This window comes from Nestor notabilis, unplaced genomic scaffold (assembly GCF_000696875.1).
Source record: "Nestor notabilis isolate BGI_N333 unplaced genomic scaffold, ASM69687v1 scaffold2658, whole genome shotgun sequence".
Classification (NCBI taxonomy): Eukaryota; Metazoa; Chordata; class Aves; order Psittaciformes; family Psittacidae; genus Nestor; species Nestor notabilis.
Genome location: NW_009941334.1, coordinates 16,667 through 34,962, shown reverse-complemented (window position 1 = coordinate 34,962; position 18,296 = coordinate 16,667). Strand labels below are relative to the sequence as shown.

The following is an 18,296-nucleotide window of genomic DNA, read 5'->3' as shown; positions in this document are numbered from 1 at the left end:
AAAAAAAAAAAAAAGAAAAGATATCCAGTAATGCTGCTTCTTGAAGACATGCCCGACACTAATTTACATAAAGAGGGCAGGGTAAAATTGCAAAATATGAAACACTAGGAAGGTTGTGGGTAGCAGTTTTGTTCATAATGCTGTCTTGGAGAATTTCCAAGGTTCAGGTGGTTTTCGACTATGGCTAAGTCATGGTTGGGAGATGGTAACTCGCTTACTCTGCTGGACTCTGTGTAAGCCTGCAGAGTAACCTGAAACTGAAGTGTAACATAATCATGTAATGATGCTTTGCTTTCCCCTCCTGTCCCACATCCCCTACCACACTGGGTTGCAAATTCAGTGTTACCTGTCCAGTCACTTTTGGTTGATACATGATGACTGTCACTCAAAGCACATGCCTTTATAAAATTAAAAGGTACATTCTCAATTTACACGCAAACCCACATCTAAACCCCACATAATTACTCCTATAATGCCTTTTCTGTGGTATAAAAATTTGAGTCCAGGAAGATATTTGTATTCAACTTATTTTAGAATTTCACATATGAACACTCAAATTCCACAGTCAAGACCTCAGCTGCATTGAAATTCAATTCTGTTCGCATCCTCTCTTGTACACAGAGACCATTTCATTCCGCAGAGACAGATCCTATTCAGTATTTTTAATAAGATAGACAACATATTTAAGAAAAAATACTATGAATACTTGAATAAAGAACTTCAAATAGAATAGCAGCCTATATTTAGGGTAAATTTATGACTTCTGTATGATGACACAACATAGTAAAACTACAGATGCAGGAGCCGGTCTTTTATTTTTTACTTCACTATCATGGGTGATATAAACCCCTGCTCCCATCTGTTCCTCCCACCCCTACATCCCTCTCCAGTACAAGCAGAGAAATAACAAATATACGGCAAGTTATTTTTGTATTCAGGATCTTCCTCTCTTACTTCTCCCTGCAGAAAATAAAACTTGGATCTGTCTCCCTCTATTAACTATGAATAATTCTCAATTTGTTGAAAAACCATATTTATAAAGTGCACCAGATGGGCAACATAAGACTAGATACGCTCTTAAATTCTTGTTCTCCAATTCCTCAACTTCTGGCACACAGCATACTACAGGTAGTTTGCCAAATCAGCAGATGATTTCAAAACATGAAGAAAACATATTTGATCTAAATTTGCATCTGTTAACAAAATTATTTAAAATTACTTAAAATAATTTTATAGGCAGATATGCCTCAAGGCAGGGGATGTGGAGTGTGTGTGGGGGGATTTTCTTTTCTTAGGTTTAGTTTGTGTATGTTTCCATGAAGATTCCCTGCAATACAGACCGACAAACTGACATGTTTAAATTCTCTTCAACATCACAGTGAAAGAGAACCACTTCTTAATATCTAAGAGACTACTGAAGATACCCTGATTTCCAAAACACCATGTTCCTTTTGGTCTTGCTAGTTATTTTCTAATCTTGCTATTTAATCCTTCGAAGGCCTGAATAATAGAGAACTTAAAAATTCAGTCTCTCACAGGATGTAATTTCTGGCACAGGAATGCAATTTATTTATTTATTGTACCATATGTCCAAGTATCATTTCGTCTTTGTGACTAGGTTAGAATCAAGCTTCAGCTAAAAGCTTCAAAGCTGAAGCATACCTGAAAAGAAGCAATGGAATACCTCTGATATTGAGGGTTTATAATAGCCTTGGGAATCAGGTTAAGGTGCCGTGAACCGATATACTCACTACCAAAACCAAAAAAATACAGGATTTATTGCCCTTTGCCAAGACTAAAGGCAGAGTTAAATTAACTCCACTTCATGCTTGCTGCACATACAGCAGCAGTTCGGTATTTTAGGCTACATCTGTGCCACGACCTCTTCAACAGCCATGAATAATATATTCCAAACCAAATGCTTGTACAAAGACTTCTGTGTGCTCCGTAAGACACAGACATCAGAGGCTTATACTCCAAAACGCAGCACATGCCTTGAAATGTACATCACTTCATGAAAAGATGAGATACATTGACAGAGGAGCCAAATGCAGGCTACAAATTAAAACTCCTACCCTGTCTGGCTCAAGAAGGCCAGAATAACAGGCCTTCTTGAGTAAGATGCTAGACACTGGGACTTTCTTGAATAAGGTGCTGGACGCGGGGAGCATACAGGGAAAAACACATCTAGCTTTCTGTGCTTTATTAAATCTTCCCTAGGCTTCTGCTTTCGGTCACTGTTAGAGATGGGACACTAAACTAGATGAATCCTTGTTCTGTTTCAGTATTATTAAATATTCTTAAGTATCCATATTTGCACATCTACCATGTCTCTGTTACACAATTTTATATATTGCATATATGAAATTAAGACATTTAAATCTGAAACGAAAAAGACAAGACCTATTATCATAAAGATTGCTTTCTTGGACTAATACCTTTTATGTAATGAATCTGCTATCTTGAAGAATTTCTACAATTTTGATCTTTCATTTAAATGTCAAATATTATACACATACATATATATGTACTTAGTTCTACTGGAAAGCTGTATGCTTCTTCGTGCAAGAGGTCTCCCTCTGTGAGCCAGACTCCACAGTTCATCAGGTAATGTGAACATGCTTTAAACTTGAAGCTTCATTCTTCATTTTTGTATCAGCTCTTTAGAAAATTAAATACTTCTCTTTGGTCAATACATTTGATTATGTCTATGCCACAAACAGCTCAACTATCTTACATGAAAATCCTATCACATTTTATGTACACTTGTATTTGAAAACTGAAGCCTAAGTAACTACCCTTCTAAAATACGACATTCAAAACTAAATGCATATTTGATCTAAAGGCATCTGCACTCCATAATTTAGCTCCATCCCCATCAGAAGAAAATACGGTATATCAATACTACAAGAAAACCACGGGAACTATCACAAGTACAGCAATCTGAAAAACACACTCAGCTATTTCAGAATTTGGCATATCTGATCATCAGGCACCAAAACTGGTGATTAATCTCCAGTATTTTTTTATGTATTTATTTAATAAAAGAGAAATCAATCCCTGTGTTTCCCACAAAGCCCACTGCTTCCACACTGTAGTCTTTCAATATCTAACAAAGACAAAGGAAGAATCAGGTACTTTTATCTGTTTGCTAGTCTTGGAAAACTAGTAAACCCCCTCCCTATTTGGCGCTATTATAGGCACACAGCAGAACAATCATGGAAGGTGGGAAACTGAGCAGTAAATTCTTACCAAGAGGAAAGCAGGCTCAAGAGGAGAGAATAGGCTTGCAGTTGTCAAGAGAAAAATGTTCTGTGATTGCAACAGTAGATAGAGAAACAGAAAGAGAAAGGCACTTCAGCCAAGAAACTGAAGTCCTAAATAATACCGAATTTATTACAGAATAAATAGCAGTATTTCTTAGGGTCACTCAACAGGAACAAATGGGGACCCTGATTTGGGGTTTTACAGAGCTTTCAGCAATAGTGGGAGACAAGATGTCCCAAGTAAACAAGCATGTGAACTCAGGACTATTTTTGATGTGCAATACTAGGCAGAGAAGATACCCAAACTGTGCTAAGACTGAGAACAGGCAGATAAGAATAGTTCACATAAGTAAGTTTGCATCCTGGCATTTCTCTTAAAGGTGTTAAGAACAAAACAAACCCTAGAAAACAGAGCTACACTATCTACTGGAATTAGTATAGCATATATTTCAGCTATTGCCTCCTTACATTCTTTATATGCCTCAGAGGAACTAGTTCTCTTTCAACAGCTCTCTGAAGGCTTAACTAAAGGTTATGCCTTTTTGGATGGGCAAGGAACTCTCTGGCTGGTAAGTGACCAGCTGCCTATTTTGGTACGTGAGCTATGAAATTTGCCAGCACTAGAACTCCAATGCCCTTTTGCTGCTTTTAAGTTTTCTGCATTGAGACCTTGTGTTTGAAACACTTAATCCTTTCAACAGTTCAGGCTAGGACAAAAGATGATTATTTTTCTGTTGTGTGTCACTATGAAAGTTTTAAGGCCAGTGTTCTTTGAGAAAGACTATTAATCCACTTGTACCAGGAACACAGCAGTAACAATCAGGTCAATTTATCACACTAAATGCTGTGTTCATTAGGCAGAAATAATAAACTAACAGTTTAAGTAGAGGCTGGGCTACAATGGACAATCAAGGAGAATGCCAACACTGCAACAACTGAATACTTTCTTAATAAAGCAGAGCTCACTTAACTTTCTGGAGTCACAATTAGCTAGCTGTCCAAATAAAGCAATGAATTTAATATAATAAAATCTTTGGCATATTTATGTAATTCTTATTTTCAAATATGATCTCAAGGGGAGGTCCTTTTACTTCACTTTGAATTAGTAAGACAAAACTATTATATCCTCATCAATTAGCATGATTGAACTTTTTCTTTTCTCTCAAATAGGCCACACAACCAAGTCTGATGACAACATAAGTTAGTTCAATTTCCTCACAGTTTCAATCTGCCACCTTGCCAAAGCAGTATCATTAATAAAACCCCATGTATACAATACTTGGCTGACAATGTTTCATAAATTATAAAAGGCTGACTCACACAGAATGATAGATTTTTAACAAGTCAGACAAGTGAACCAGTCACTCTCCACAGACACTTTTCCCCATGCAGCAGAGGTTACCATCCCCAGAGCAGGACAGCAAAGCGGCCAAGTCCTTACTGGCTGCTCATTCCAGAGAGCTCATTAAAATAAACTGAAAACATTTTTCACATGAAACAAAGAATAACAACAGAATCCAGCAAAATTTTACGAATTCTTGTGCAAACTCTCTTCAGTATAGTGAAACATGAGGAAAGCCACTAAATGTAATAAATATGAGCATATGCATATTGAGAGAATATAAAATACTTTTATAATACCAGTTTTCAGGCATGAATCTCAAAGTACAAACCAATCAACTTGAGAGATACAATTAAAAATCACAACCATACCATAAAAGAGCATCTTTTCTGTTAAGAAGCTATTTACAGTAGTAGTTTAAAATCTACTAGTTGTACAGCTTCTAAAAATTACATTTTCACTAGTGTCTTTGTACAGTGAGTGGCAGTTTGGCTTTTACCCCAATATAAAAAGTGAAGCGACTTACCATTCTTGCTGACATCCAGTTCCCTGAGATTAATGAGATTTGCAATGGATGCTGGCAATGTGGTTAGGTCATTGTCTGGCAAACTCAGCTTGTACAGAGACTGACAGTTAAAAAGTTGCTATTGAAACAAAGAAAAAAAGTGAATGTGATTTTCTTTTAGTTTTCTCTATAAAGCTTTTGGTTTTAATCCCTTTAAACTTCTGACCTCACAGCTTGAAGGCCAGATTATTTAGGTTTTGACTACAAAAACTTTATTTAACTGGTTTTATTCAAAACTGATTACATTTACAATGCTTTGGAAACCAAAAAATAGCAGTCACAACAAGCCAGCAGCTATGCTTAAATCTTCCTACAAATTCCTTCGAGTATCACAGAAACTGTGACCTGTAGTTACACAGTCCTGCAAACATTGCAAAATGTTTTCTATAATAGGCATTCCATGTCATACACCAGAGGAATTTACAGTTTGCTAAAAAAAAAACAAAAAAAACCCAACAACAAAAAACCCCACAAAAACAAAAAAACCCCAACCAAACAAAAAAAACAAACAAAAAAACCCAACAAAAACCTCCCAAAATCCCACATTTTTAAAAAAGTCAAATAGTTCTGAACAGAGGATTTGAGTCAAATCCTGTTCCTACTCTTCTCTAAAAGTTAAAATTGTATTCTTTTTTATCTTACAAGACCTTTTTCCCCTTCCATGTTTCCCAGCTCAAGTACACAAAAATCTATTAGGATGAAAACTAGTGAAAATTTGATCTAAGCATATAGAAAACTGTATAATGCAGATATACAGAGGAGATTACAATTTGTATCAAGAATATCTCAATATATGCAAGGTACTTTGAGACTTTCACTCAGTGGACAAAATAAGGCAAGTTAATATTAGTGTAATGGAAGAAAAATCTTTTTTTACTCATCCAAAATATATAGGAAACTTATAGATAGCACAAAATATCTCCAAGCAGGTGGTTGAAAAGGTTCATCTGAACAATTGATGTTGAATATTGCTTTCCTGGCAATTTTGGGTAACACATGAGTACCTGGACTTAGTGTTCTTTTCTTCTGGAATTCTGAGAAAAGATTAAGTGTTCTACGACTTAAAAAATTTATCTCAATCAACATCATAACAATGGGCTTACTTCAAGCAAAATTTCTTGGAGCTCTCTCAATTACAAGGCCATTATTTCAACCACAGACTGTCTAAAGAGCCCCATTCACGTAACATTTGCATATCCCACCCCAGAACAAAAGCAGACATAAATTAGCAATTGGACAGTTCAAGGAATGAGCTTTAACTTGCCTACTAATGTTTCCAATTCCTCAGAAACGTGCCTCTGTTAGAACTAGTTGATATCATTAAGGCTTTGAAGAGTTACAAGTTACTTAGGGTATTATATTAGAAGGAGAACTTTGATGAGGTCATGTGTTTTGGAGCCACTCCTTTATTTCAGTAGTTCAAGCAAGAATATATACTTAAAACTTATCCCTGAACACAATAAGCTGGACTTTTGGAATCACTAGAAATTTCCCCAATTAGTCAGGTGGAAGCAAATGCAGCACAAGGAATTGCAAGATCCCTAAAGGAAAATGGGGGGAGGAGAATTTTATATGGTGTTGTCTTTGTAGTTGTTCCTTTTGTCGTTGTCGTTGTTCTTTTTTAATGTTTACATATTCAGTGATTAAGTAGATCATCATTACTGTTAGTAAGCACCAGAAGTCATATAATTAAAGACTGTTTTACTGCAGAATTCCAGTTTCTTCCAAACAGCAAAGTGAAAGGGAAAACTAAAACAGTTTGAGCTTTTCAGCAAAAATGCATACCATGGCGCTTGGGATAAACAGGGTACTTTTTCAGACGTGCTTTAGCACACAAGATGAAAGCATTTCAAATGTCTTGTCACTTTTGAAACTGAGTCTACACACCAGTGCTTTATGTGAAGCAAATTCCTTCTCTACCACTACCTTTCTCTCCACCACAGTTTGTTCATGCTGTGCCTCTTGGCCAGCCAACTAAATTAAGGACTACACTGTAAGAATGGATTTTTTAAGTATCCTGGAGTCCTGAAAAGATTGGAGGAAATTAAAAAAAAAACCGAAAAAACAACAAAACAAAACCAAGACAAAAAACAAACAAACAAAACAAACCCACACACTGACAGACCATTTCAGTGATCACGTTGACAAGACAGCCCCAAACTAGTTGTGCTGTGGCATGCAAAGGGCAGCAGACTGCACAACATGGAAAAGAACACACAATCAGGGGCAAAGAGGAAAGGGGAAGAGTGGGAATGTCTTAACCAGGCTTCAGAAAGCTGGAGACAGCCTAATAAGTACCACACCCTTCATCTGAGATGACTTAATTAGAAGTCTTTTCAGAGTTAAAAGAGTGAATAAAAGCTTGGGTTAGAGAAAAGGCATACCCAGCTTGAAACTCTGCCTCCAAATCAACTAGGATCATTTCAAACTTTGCAGGCCTTCCCTTACAGATCTTCAATGGATAGTTTTGAGATCACTATTTATGTCAAATTATTAAATAAAACACTTCTACTATGTATTCACTAGTCCCTAATCTCTCTGCTTGCTTCCTTTAGAGAATTTGAATTTATATGTGGGGTCTTTTTCTTTTGAAAACTGAAAGGGTAGTAAAAAATGACAAAAATAACTTAAAAGCTGGAAACAAAATGCTAGTTTCTCAAAAATAAACCTATAAGGATGACTTACTATAATGTACAAATGCACTAACATGAAGCAAGCTAACCTACTAGAAGAAGAAAAGCAAAAAGGAACAAAACATTTTCCAAGCCGACTTTGTAATCACGTGGATAATTTAAACAGATTAGACCAGGGCAAGTAGTAGACTGCCCACCTCTCAGTTTACCCATGTAACAAAATTCAATTTTATACAGAAACTAATGAAATTAAATGGCAATTAACAAAAAAGGAAGGCAAAGCAGACAAATGGCTTTAGTTTAAAACTCAATGTGCATCCATTTGATCACTACAGTATATCTTTTTCCCTCTTAAGGTTAAGAAATTTTTTAGAGAATTACGAGTTTGGAAGATATTTGCTTAGTTCTTAATACAAGAGAAATTAAGATTATTTTTTTCACCCCTCTAAGAAAGGTATTTTATTCTTTTTTTTTTAAGCATTTAATTTTGTTTTTCTCAAATAAAGAATAAGAATCAGGAATTAAGTTCTGAAATCCTCTGAAAAATCCTCAAAGGCTGATACAAAGTCTTAAAATGCAAGTTACTAAAACCTAAAATTAATAACTCTAAAGAAATATCTGCTTGGGAAAAGACTAGAATAAAACAGTGGAAGTTCTAAACTGTAACGGACTTCGGCAAAATGCCTAGCTTTAGCTTTATGTTGTTAGCTGTATTCAGCATACAAATACAAGTGGTTTCTTTGGTGGCTTCTCAAGAGCATTTTAGATTGGATTTTCAAGAGCACTCAGGTGGCTTAAGTCAGCTTTACTGGAATCTAGGGCTTCTGATAATTTTCAAGTTATTATCCTGAAATTGTTTTATTTCCTTATTAGCTCCATTTATCTTGAAAAAAAAATCTAAACCAGCAAAACCTGATACAGTTATAGCAAATTTACCAAAAAATCTAACACAGCACTCCATGGTTGTCCTATCTGACAGTGAAGATTTGCACACAATTCTGACAAAACAATTTTAAATATTAAGTCTTTCATCTTACTACTAAGTTTTTAATCCCACCAAGACAGGACCTCCTAACAGAAATTAGTCTATTGCAATGATCACTTTATACTTCTCAAAAGTCTCGCTAGCAAAGATTTTCATTCTTTTCTATAGTATAGTAAGCTATGAAATTTGTCTTCAGTTTTTACAACAAACAACAAATATTGATCTTCTATAATAAAGCTATAACCAAATTGGCATTCTATCTCTCCTAGTTTTTTGATTTAAGCAATTGGGATACTTCAGAAAGTCTCTTAAGTCATGTACCTAAGAAGAAAGCAGGACTTCAAGTGAACAGAAACTTAAGATTTTAGCTATCTTTTGTGGGCACAGATTTGAACAAGACATTAATCTTATTACTTCTGATCTTCATGTGTTATCAGAGATTCAAAATAATGCTGCAATTTGTTGAATGCAGTTAAGTCAGTTTCGGCATACACTGCCAGAGAAATAAAATAGCCAGCTGCTTCTGGTATGTACGTCTCTTGGAGTAGGTCAGTTGCTCAAGCATTTTCATCCCAATTCATGCAGCAAACTAGTCAAGCTGGAACACATAAACATTCCTTCTACTGGGGCTGCTTTCTCTGGGATCAACGTTTACTTAAAAATATTTGGCAAACTGCAGCCTAAAAGCTAAAGAGGGAAGCTGAACACTGTCAGCTTCTACAATGTTAATGAAGTTACAGAGTTAAAAAATGTAACTAAAAGGAAAACCACCCAACATACCTTTGGAAGCTCTTCAATCTGATTAGCATCTAAATAGAGTTCTTCCAAGGTCTTTTCAAAAGTAAAAATCTCCTTAGGCACCTGTTCCAGGCTGCAGTGAGAATAATCAAGTGTAGTGACTGTTTCCTCCTCTCCGCGCAGGCAGCGGCATGGCACCAGCCGCACAAACAAATTCCGCTTTGTTGTCATTTTCAGGCACTGTGAAACAGAAATTGGTGTGGTTAAAAACCAAGACAATTTCAGAAATACTCACGTGAGCAGCTGCTCCAACTTCCACTGGCTGCTAAATACTTAAAAAGGAAAGAAGTGTATACATATCTGCATATGTGTGCATGTATACGCATACATGAGGGTGTGGAGAGAGAGTATTTATTTTCTTTTAGACATAACAGATCTATAGTAGCATTAAATGGGGTAAAAGTACATATAGACACCAGAAGGCAAAGTCAAAATTTAGCCTGTAACTTGTTACCTGTGAACACAGCCCTCCATTACAGAGAATTTTTAAGCAGCAGTTCTGAAGTGTCAACTGTGTTTTCACAACATAGGTTAGCCCTACTTTCACAAAGGTTACCGGGATGATACTGCTTAATAAAATAAAATCCACCCTCTATAGAGTATTTAAATGTAGCTGTAGGAAAGCCAACTTTTTTTTTTTTGGTGGTAAGATTAAATTCATGTACCTCAATTTCAAATCCCTTGTTTAAAGAAAGAATATAAGAAAGAACCAGTGTAGTTTCTACCAACTGTTGTATCTACAGTTTAAAATGAAAGATTACCAGGTGCACATAAAGCAGTGAATTCTTTTTGCAACTCCATTCATTTTGGAAAACTTCAACACATTTTGCACGCACTCTGGAACTAAGGAAATTTCACCTTGCTATGGAGGTGTATCCTTCTTCATTCTCATTCATTGCTACAACAGTCCCCTCTACTCTTTGTGGCTTTTACAATATTCTTACTCAGCAAGAGATGGCCAACTTAAATGATGCTAACTGCCTGATTATTGACAGCATATACCAGGCTTGTTCTGCCTTTTTCCTCCTCAGCAAGAACACAAGTTTAGGTCTCTTTCCTCTGATTAGCAATGAATTTCCACAAAAATCAGAAAAAATTATTCTTCAAAATGTCACCTCAAGTTTTTCTGAAATCAGATGACAGACTCAACAATTTTTCAGGAAGGACTAACATGTGCAGACAGACAACATGATCATGTAAGCTTTACTTCCTCAGGAAACTGGTCTAAAAATACATACTTTTCCAAAACAGCACTGAATATTTATTTTCTTAATCAAACCACCAACACTGCAAATTAAAGTATGCTTTTTAAAAAATTTCATCTTTTTGGAATTGCAGAAATTATATTTCAACTTCTGGATTGATGACAGGAAACTTTCTTCTCCAACTGCCAAAAAAGTCAGACACATTTAGCAGACTGCACTTAAACTTTCAGACAGTATGCTAGTAACACATGGAGAAAACAAAATACCATGGCTGCTGCACTACATGAAGTCACAGACTGCAAGACCCCTCCTCATACGAAGACAAGAAAAAAGTCAAGCACTTGGATTAACCTCTATGAGCAGCTAGCTTGCCAAGTACTTCACAGTATGTTTAATTTATATGACAACAGGTCAACGGACTGCTGTACTTTAGCTTTTTCTCTAAAGAGAAGTGCCACTTATCACTTAGGCTGTGTGCAGTCAGATTCTACATCCATCCATTAAAAAGAGGGAAGAAACTCTTCATTAAGATAGTGGGATGTCAAGACTTTCTTATTAACAATGCTTAGATGTTGCTAAGATTTTGTTACAATGTTGATTATCTATCAGAACACTTAACACTTCCTGTAAAAGTCCAGCCATGTTCTTTAAATAAAAAGTGACCTAAAATTAAATACATTTAACTGTGCTGCAATGCAAACTTCAGAGAATACAAATTCTGCGCTAGGGTTTCCCACAGAATGGGAAGGTAAGCAAAAGAGACAGTGTAAAAGGTTCCAAGCATGACATCCTCCAGCCACCCGCAGCCAGATGACAAAGATGCTTCGGAAGCTGACGTGCTCTCTGGTTTAGAGCTACCCACACCTTCTCCACTCCTCAGAGGCCACATGTGAAGACACAAGAGGGTCCACAGCAAACATTTACAAACAAAAAAGCATTTAACAAAGAAGTATTGTCTCATTTTGTATTACTTCAGAGACCTGCAGAGGTCTTTCTGACCACTCCAGAAAGAAGTACTAACAGCAGTATCTTTCTCTTCAAACAGGGGTGTAAACAGAAGGACATATACCTTGGTAACAACCAGGACTGGAAAAGCAGAGATTGTACGTGTGAGTTGATTATCAGAAATCTAGCAGTGGAAGACACACCTATATTATACCAGCTGCAGCCATCAATAAACCCACTTTACCCAGTCATTTCAACTTCTGAGAATTATGTTTTGGTTTCCAGAATATGAAAAAGTTCGCTACATGATTCATATAAATAATGAAATATGATACTCTCATTCAAATCCCTCAAAACCAGCACACATTACACTGTTTGCCCCCACTTTTTCAGTAGGCATTCTCTTCACACCAAGTATTACTTACTCAAGCCTCAAAAGTTTCTGAAGCAACATAACTTGTAAAGCCTAACAATGCAAAACATGCACACCTAATTTTCCTAACTTATTCCTTTATTTTGTAAAAGAGATCTTGAGCTTTAGGGTGAGGAGGTGAGGGTGGATGCATCCACAACTCTATAAAATACGGATCATTAAACAAATGCCCATGCAACATCAGTGTCAGGTCATATCTCCAGTCAATTATCATGTCAGTTAAAGTAAACTCACAGCTCACATCTCAAACCAAAACAGACAAATTCATATTTAAGTATCAAATAAACAACTCTCCCACAAAACCATTGATTTGACCAACTTAAGTGTACATTTAATTATAACATTTAAACAACAAGAATTAATCAAAAGATCTGCATATAAGTAAATGTAGGAAACAGTGCAATGTGATGTAGTTCAGCTTGGTTTATATTTGTTCAAATTTTACTTCTACACATATATGAATAGCTGTTTAGCGCTGGCGTTCTGCAACAGAGATGGCTGCTAATACTAGAAAATGGGTGCGGCAGGATAGTTGCAGAAAGTATTCTACACCATCACTCTTCTGCAATATATATTTAGAGAGAGAGACAGTCAGAAACACACAGCCCTCGATCCCTGTCTCTCTGTTCACTTATCTTGTCATTAGTTGCCCAAGCAGAAAAAATAAAATGGAGAAAAGGATGTACTACAGAGAGTCCACTGTTACAATTACCAAAACCAGGAACTTGCAATGTCACACAGAACATGTACTTTTCTTCTATTGCTCAAAATAAGAACTTCTCCATGGATAGTTTGGGTAAATACACAGAAGGTAGAAAGAAACACAAAGTATAGCATTGTTTTCCTTCCCAAAAATCAGGGGAGTCTAGCAAGCACAAAACCCTTCATGTTTCATAGTAACATGAAATCATAGAATATTTTGGGTTGGAAAAGACCTTATTACCTTTTAGTTCCAATCCCCCTTCCACAGGCAGGGTCACCTTCCACTAGACTGGGTTGCCCAAAGCCCAATCCAACCTGGCCTTGAACACTGCAGGGATGGGGCAGCCACAGCTCCTCTGGGCAACCTGAGCCTTACCAACCTCGCAGTAAAGAATTTCTTCCTAATACCTAATCTAAATCTCTCCTCTGTCAGTTTAAAACCATTACCCCTTGTCTTGCATGACAGTCAGCGGAATCTCTGCTCTGGTGCCTGGAACACCTCCTCCCCTCCTTCTTCACTGGCCTTGGTGTCTGCAGAGTAGATGTTCTCACATATTCTCACTCCTCTCTCCTGGATGCTGCTCTGCAGCAGGTTGTTATGCTTTCTTAAATACTTTACCACGGAGGTGCTACCAATATCACCGATTGACTCAGGTATGGCCAGGGTAGGCCTATCTTGGAGTCAGCTGGAACTGGCTCCAGAGGCAGCTTCCAACATCTTCTCATAGAAGCCACCCCTGCAGCCCCCCCACTACCAAAACCTTGCCACTCGCAGCCAATACAATTATAAAAAGTGAAACATTTTTACTGAATAAAATAAAGTCACTGGAAGCAGAAAAGCAAAGCATCAGTTTGAAAGAAAGTGAGATCAACAGCAAGGTTGGATACACACTAAATATTTAATCCCAAAAAGACATCATCATCCAGCGGAATCACTCTTTCATGAAACTCTGATTATTCCCTGCACACCCCTGTCATCCAAGTACCTGGCAGCCCAACAGCACCTGCAGATCTGCCAGAAATATATGGGACATATTTGTCCACTCACATGTCTACCTACTTTTTGCTGAGCACTTAATACAAACCAACCAACCCAAACCTACAAAAAACTCCACACCACCAGAAAACAAAACACACATCCCCCAAATACCACGTCTTTGAAAATTCTGAACTCAGGCTTGTTACGAGCACAATTTAGGTTCACGGTAATTTTGTTCCTAGTATCTGTTAATTCGGTCTAAAAGCAAGTGTTTCACTGTACCATTAGTCCTTTAAATTTCCTGTCCGATGCTAACAGGATGTGATTGCTCATGCTTCAAGCTGGTGAAAGCACCTCCCCCACCCCCCAAGCCTTTCAAAAGGGTGTTTACCAGTTACATCATCAGCAGAGCTGAAAACAAAACCAGCTATCAGATGTTTATACAGAAAAGCACAAACAACTAGGCACAAAAATAACAGGTCAAGTTCTCTTTAGCCCACTCCACTATCTACAACTAAGTTCAGAATTAGGGAGCTGAGGATATGGAAACACAGGAAAGGGAAAGATTATGTTGCAGAGCATGTGACCTAACATGCAACCTGACAAATACAAGAAGGCTAATTTGGCTATCTGACAGAAGATCCAACATACTCCTGTTGAAACAAAGAATTACGAAAAAAATACCCCAAACCCCTTATTTATTAAGAATCATATTCAATCTAGTAAAAAAAAACCAAACAAACAAAAAAAACCAAAAACACCAGCCTATATTTAGAGATATTAAAGATCATAGAAGATACCATGAAACAGGCTATTTAGCTTGGTGAAAGATGCTAAATTGTGAAAACTCATAGCACAATTTGAACACATTTCTTCTGTCTAATGACAGCACTAGTCCGCATAAATCTGGGGAAACTCTAAACATCGTAGTACTTTAAGGAACACAAAACACCCTTTGTTCTTACCATAAAGTAAGAACACATCATCTATTCTCTAATCTTGGAAATTATGTGGTACCTCTTGTTCATCAGCAAATCATCTAAAGCAGATGGGGGGTGCTATGAGTTGGTTTAGGCTTCCTCTAAAATCAGACCAGTCCTCTTGGATGGGAACAGTGAGGTTTTAATTTAACAGGCAGTAAACAGCACTTTGCAAGCCCTAACATGAAAGTTTGTTTCTCTGTGATCCTTTTTCTCATTCTCTTTAGAAGAGCAAAGTATGGCTCAAATGTAATGGCCACTGGTATGGAGCTGAAACATGAAAAGATAGCACGTACTGTGCTTGCTGCACCTGATGGGGATATGCCCTCTGTTTAGTGGCATTCCCTGGTTGAGATTTGAAGACTCATTTGGTCACAGTGACAAGTTAAGGTATTTTCACCTCCTCACCCTTTGTCACCCAAGCTATTTCTTGCTGTCTTTTCTAGAAACTTTTTAAAAAAAAACCCAAACATATTTTGCAAAACTGGATTGGTTATGCCATTCATTTCACTGAATCAGACCAGCAAACACTCAGGCCAGTACAAACTAATAAACCACAGTGCTGCACTCTGGGAGAGAGAATAAGTGGTAAGACATAAAGGGATTTTGGAACCATTTCACCATCTTAATGTCAAACTATACTCTCAGCCTCCCTGCTCCTGATATGAAAACAATGCTCAACTGCATCCATTGCTTCATGCCCTCTACACGGGCAGGAACACCAAAAAACACACTGTGCTTGCTCACATACAGTATTCAGAGCAAAAGAAATAAAAGGCATCACTCATGAAAGAACAATGGTGAATGGTAACAGGAGGAACACCATGTTAGTAAATACAGTAATAATAACCAATTGTTAAGTGCAAACATATGAAGGATGCTTGCTACAGTTTCTGAGAAAATAAAGGGATCACAGATGGCAGAAATCAGTTTTGCTTTTAGTGACTCAACAGCTACTAGGATATAAGCAAAACCAGCAATATTCTACTTCTGGCTTGCTGAAATACAGAACTCAAAGCTGGTAATAAAACTCGAAGCTTCTCTTGGGGTAACTCCAAGAAGACAAATGCCAGGTGTAAAGTCTGGAGACATATGCTTAAATTATCTGTTTCTTGTACTTACGAATTAAATCCTAACCAGATTTCAAATTTACTATTTCTATTTTGTTTTGTTTTAAAATATTCAGACATCTTCTATACAAATTAAGATCTGAAGCTCTTCATCAAACTATTTTATAAAACCTCTTCAGTTAGTTGTAATGGAATCAGTAACATTATTTTGGTTCAAAAACAGTGTTCTCACACATTACAGAAATGTCCTTAGGAAGAAAAAAAAAATAGAAAAGAGGAAAAAAAAGGGGGGGGATGAGAAAAATTATGGATTAAGTTTACTGTAAAAAAAAAATGTTCATATACCCAAACAATTATAATTTTGGCATTTTTATATATATCTGTACTAACTTTTCATACTAACACTGTATAATAGGTACACAGTAACACACATTCTTTCACTACACAACTGTAGTCGAGGTAGTTATAACTTAGTTCCCACACATTTCTATTTGCTCTTTTTCAGAGTCAGCCCTTGAAACTAACTTCCATCTGGACAGCCAATCTATCCAAATAAGTGCTACTGTAATATTTCATCTGAAGAATAGTCTCTAATTGTATACCATTAACAATGCTGCTGAGATTAGCATTAGATCTGAGCTTCATCTCTGATTTTCGACTTGATTGCATATTCTTCGGGTATGTATTTGTAGTGTTATTAAAAAACATTAAGAGGAATAAATTTTTAAAACCACTGTGCTTGAATCTCACTCATTTCTCCTCCCCTCCCATGCTAAAAAAACCCAAAAAAACACTTAATAAAAATTCATAGATAATTACTATGACAAACTGCTTTTGAAGGAAACTGCAGGAGTCCCTCAAACCTTCATGGAATATTCAAAAACTGAGTTGTTTTAAAAAAGCCATGACATTGATATTTCAGTATTTTAACAATGATCTTTTCAAATGGCTAAAGAATACTTCTACACTATGGAATATGTTTGTGGTTTTGTGTTTGTCTTTTTTAAGTATTCCATAGCCAGGAACATGAAATATTTATCCCAATAGGATATTAAAGTGAAATCCATCCCACAGCTAGCTGTAGCAAGCTATTTCAGAACTGCTTTGCTTTCAGAATCCACTGATTTCTACATTAAATAACTCGATTTTCTTTCATTGTTGCTGTGAAAAAGATCCATGGAAACAAAGAGGACAAGTTCCTGACTTCCTATACAAAGAAAACAATGAAAATTAAATACACACAACAACCAGACTAAGAGATGGTAAGCCTCTGAAAGAGGTATAAAACCATATTAAACCGCTTATGCTTCGACTTCAGTCCTTTGAGGGATTATGTCTGGATCTACTGTTTGAGTAAATGCTATGTATCATATACCGTCAACATCTATTCAAGCAGAAAGGAAGAGATACTGTATTAATTCCTCCAGTTAAAACAATATAGTCAAAAGAGATGAACCAGCATAGAGGATGTGAAGGGAAGAGGCATTGCTAGTCATTTGCCATAGGAAGCAACAAACCTTACAGAGCAGTAAGCACAGCTGAGGCACTAAAGCAACAGCACAGTTTCTTAGCTCAGTGGAGAATGCCAAAGCACACAAAAGCTGGAAAATGCAAGCATGTGCAAATGCCTCTATAATCTTCAGTACAAGCTGTTTGTAGCAATGCCAGATAAAATAGGCAGAAGATTTTATATCTTTTAAACTGATATTTTTAAATAAGTCTCAAAATTTCAGTCACTGAAGTGTCAATACTTATTAGCATTTCCAAAATCTGAGCAGCACTATTAATAAAATCAAAGCAGATGGAAGCTGCTATCATATGTTGTTGGGTATGGGATTTTTTTGAGGGCGGTGGGGGGTAATAATGGCTCCTGCACAGAAATTCATAGGGAAATTCTGAAGACAAAATATTCTATTGGGCATTCTTTTTATTCATGATAAATACTTGCCTCTAGAAATCCTTACAATATGAAGGAAAAGCCATCTGCACTGGCATCATTTAATAAAGAGAAAAGCTGATTCTGAACATGTGTTGCTTTTCCATAGAGCTTTAATCAGAAAATTGAACTTTATTTGGCTTCTTAATACTTTTCATGTTGTGTATACTCTCCAGTAAGAGAGAAATAATGACAAAATGCTCACCTACACTTTAGATCAACAAACGAGTAAGTACAGCAAGAGGAAAAAGCAGTATTCAAAGCATCTTTGTCCAAATTTTTAAAAAATATTCTTATCTTTACATGTGTATGGATATTGAGCTTTAAAACAGAATTCTTTTCCTGCAACTTCCCTTTCTATATATGCACACAACTACATTCACTTGTAGTTGGCACTTGTATGCACACAAGTATCATTCACTTAGCTCTTCAGCATGTATTTTTAGTTCTAAAACCT

The 18,296-nt window shown here is 36.6% G+C and overlaps 1 protein-coding gene across 2 annotated transcripts in view; it reads right to left on the bottom strand.

The window, feature by feature from the left end:
* The window catches only part of ERBB2IP (erbb2 interacting protein), a 71,491-nt gene that overhangs the window by 53,010 nt on the left and 185 nt on the right, over positions 1-18,296 (bottom strand). The window contains exons 2-3 of one of the 2 annotated variants that reach the window (XM_010020814.1): positions 9,572-9,769; positions 5,135-5,252 (exon numbers count right to left, since the gene is read on the bottom strand). In XM_010020814.1, coding sequence (XP_010019116.1) covers positions 5,135-5,252; positions 9,572-9,760 — 307 coding nt within the window. In that variant the 5' untranslated portion in view covers positions 9,761-9,769. Of the gene's footprint in view, positions 1-5,134; positions 5,253-9,571; positions 9,770-18,296 lie in introns of those variants that run through there. The other variant, XM_010020815.1, reaches the window with a different exon arrangement.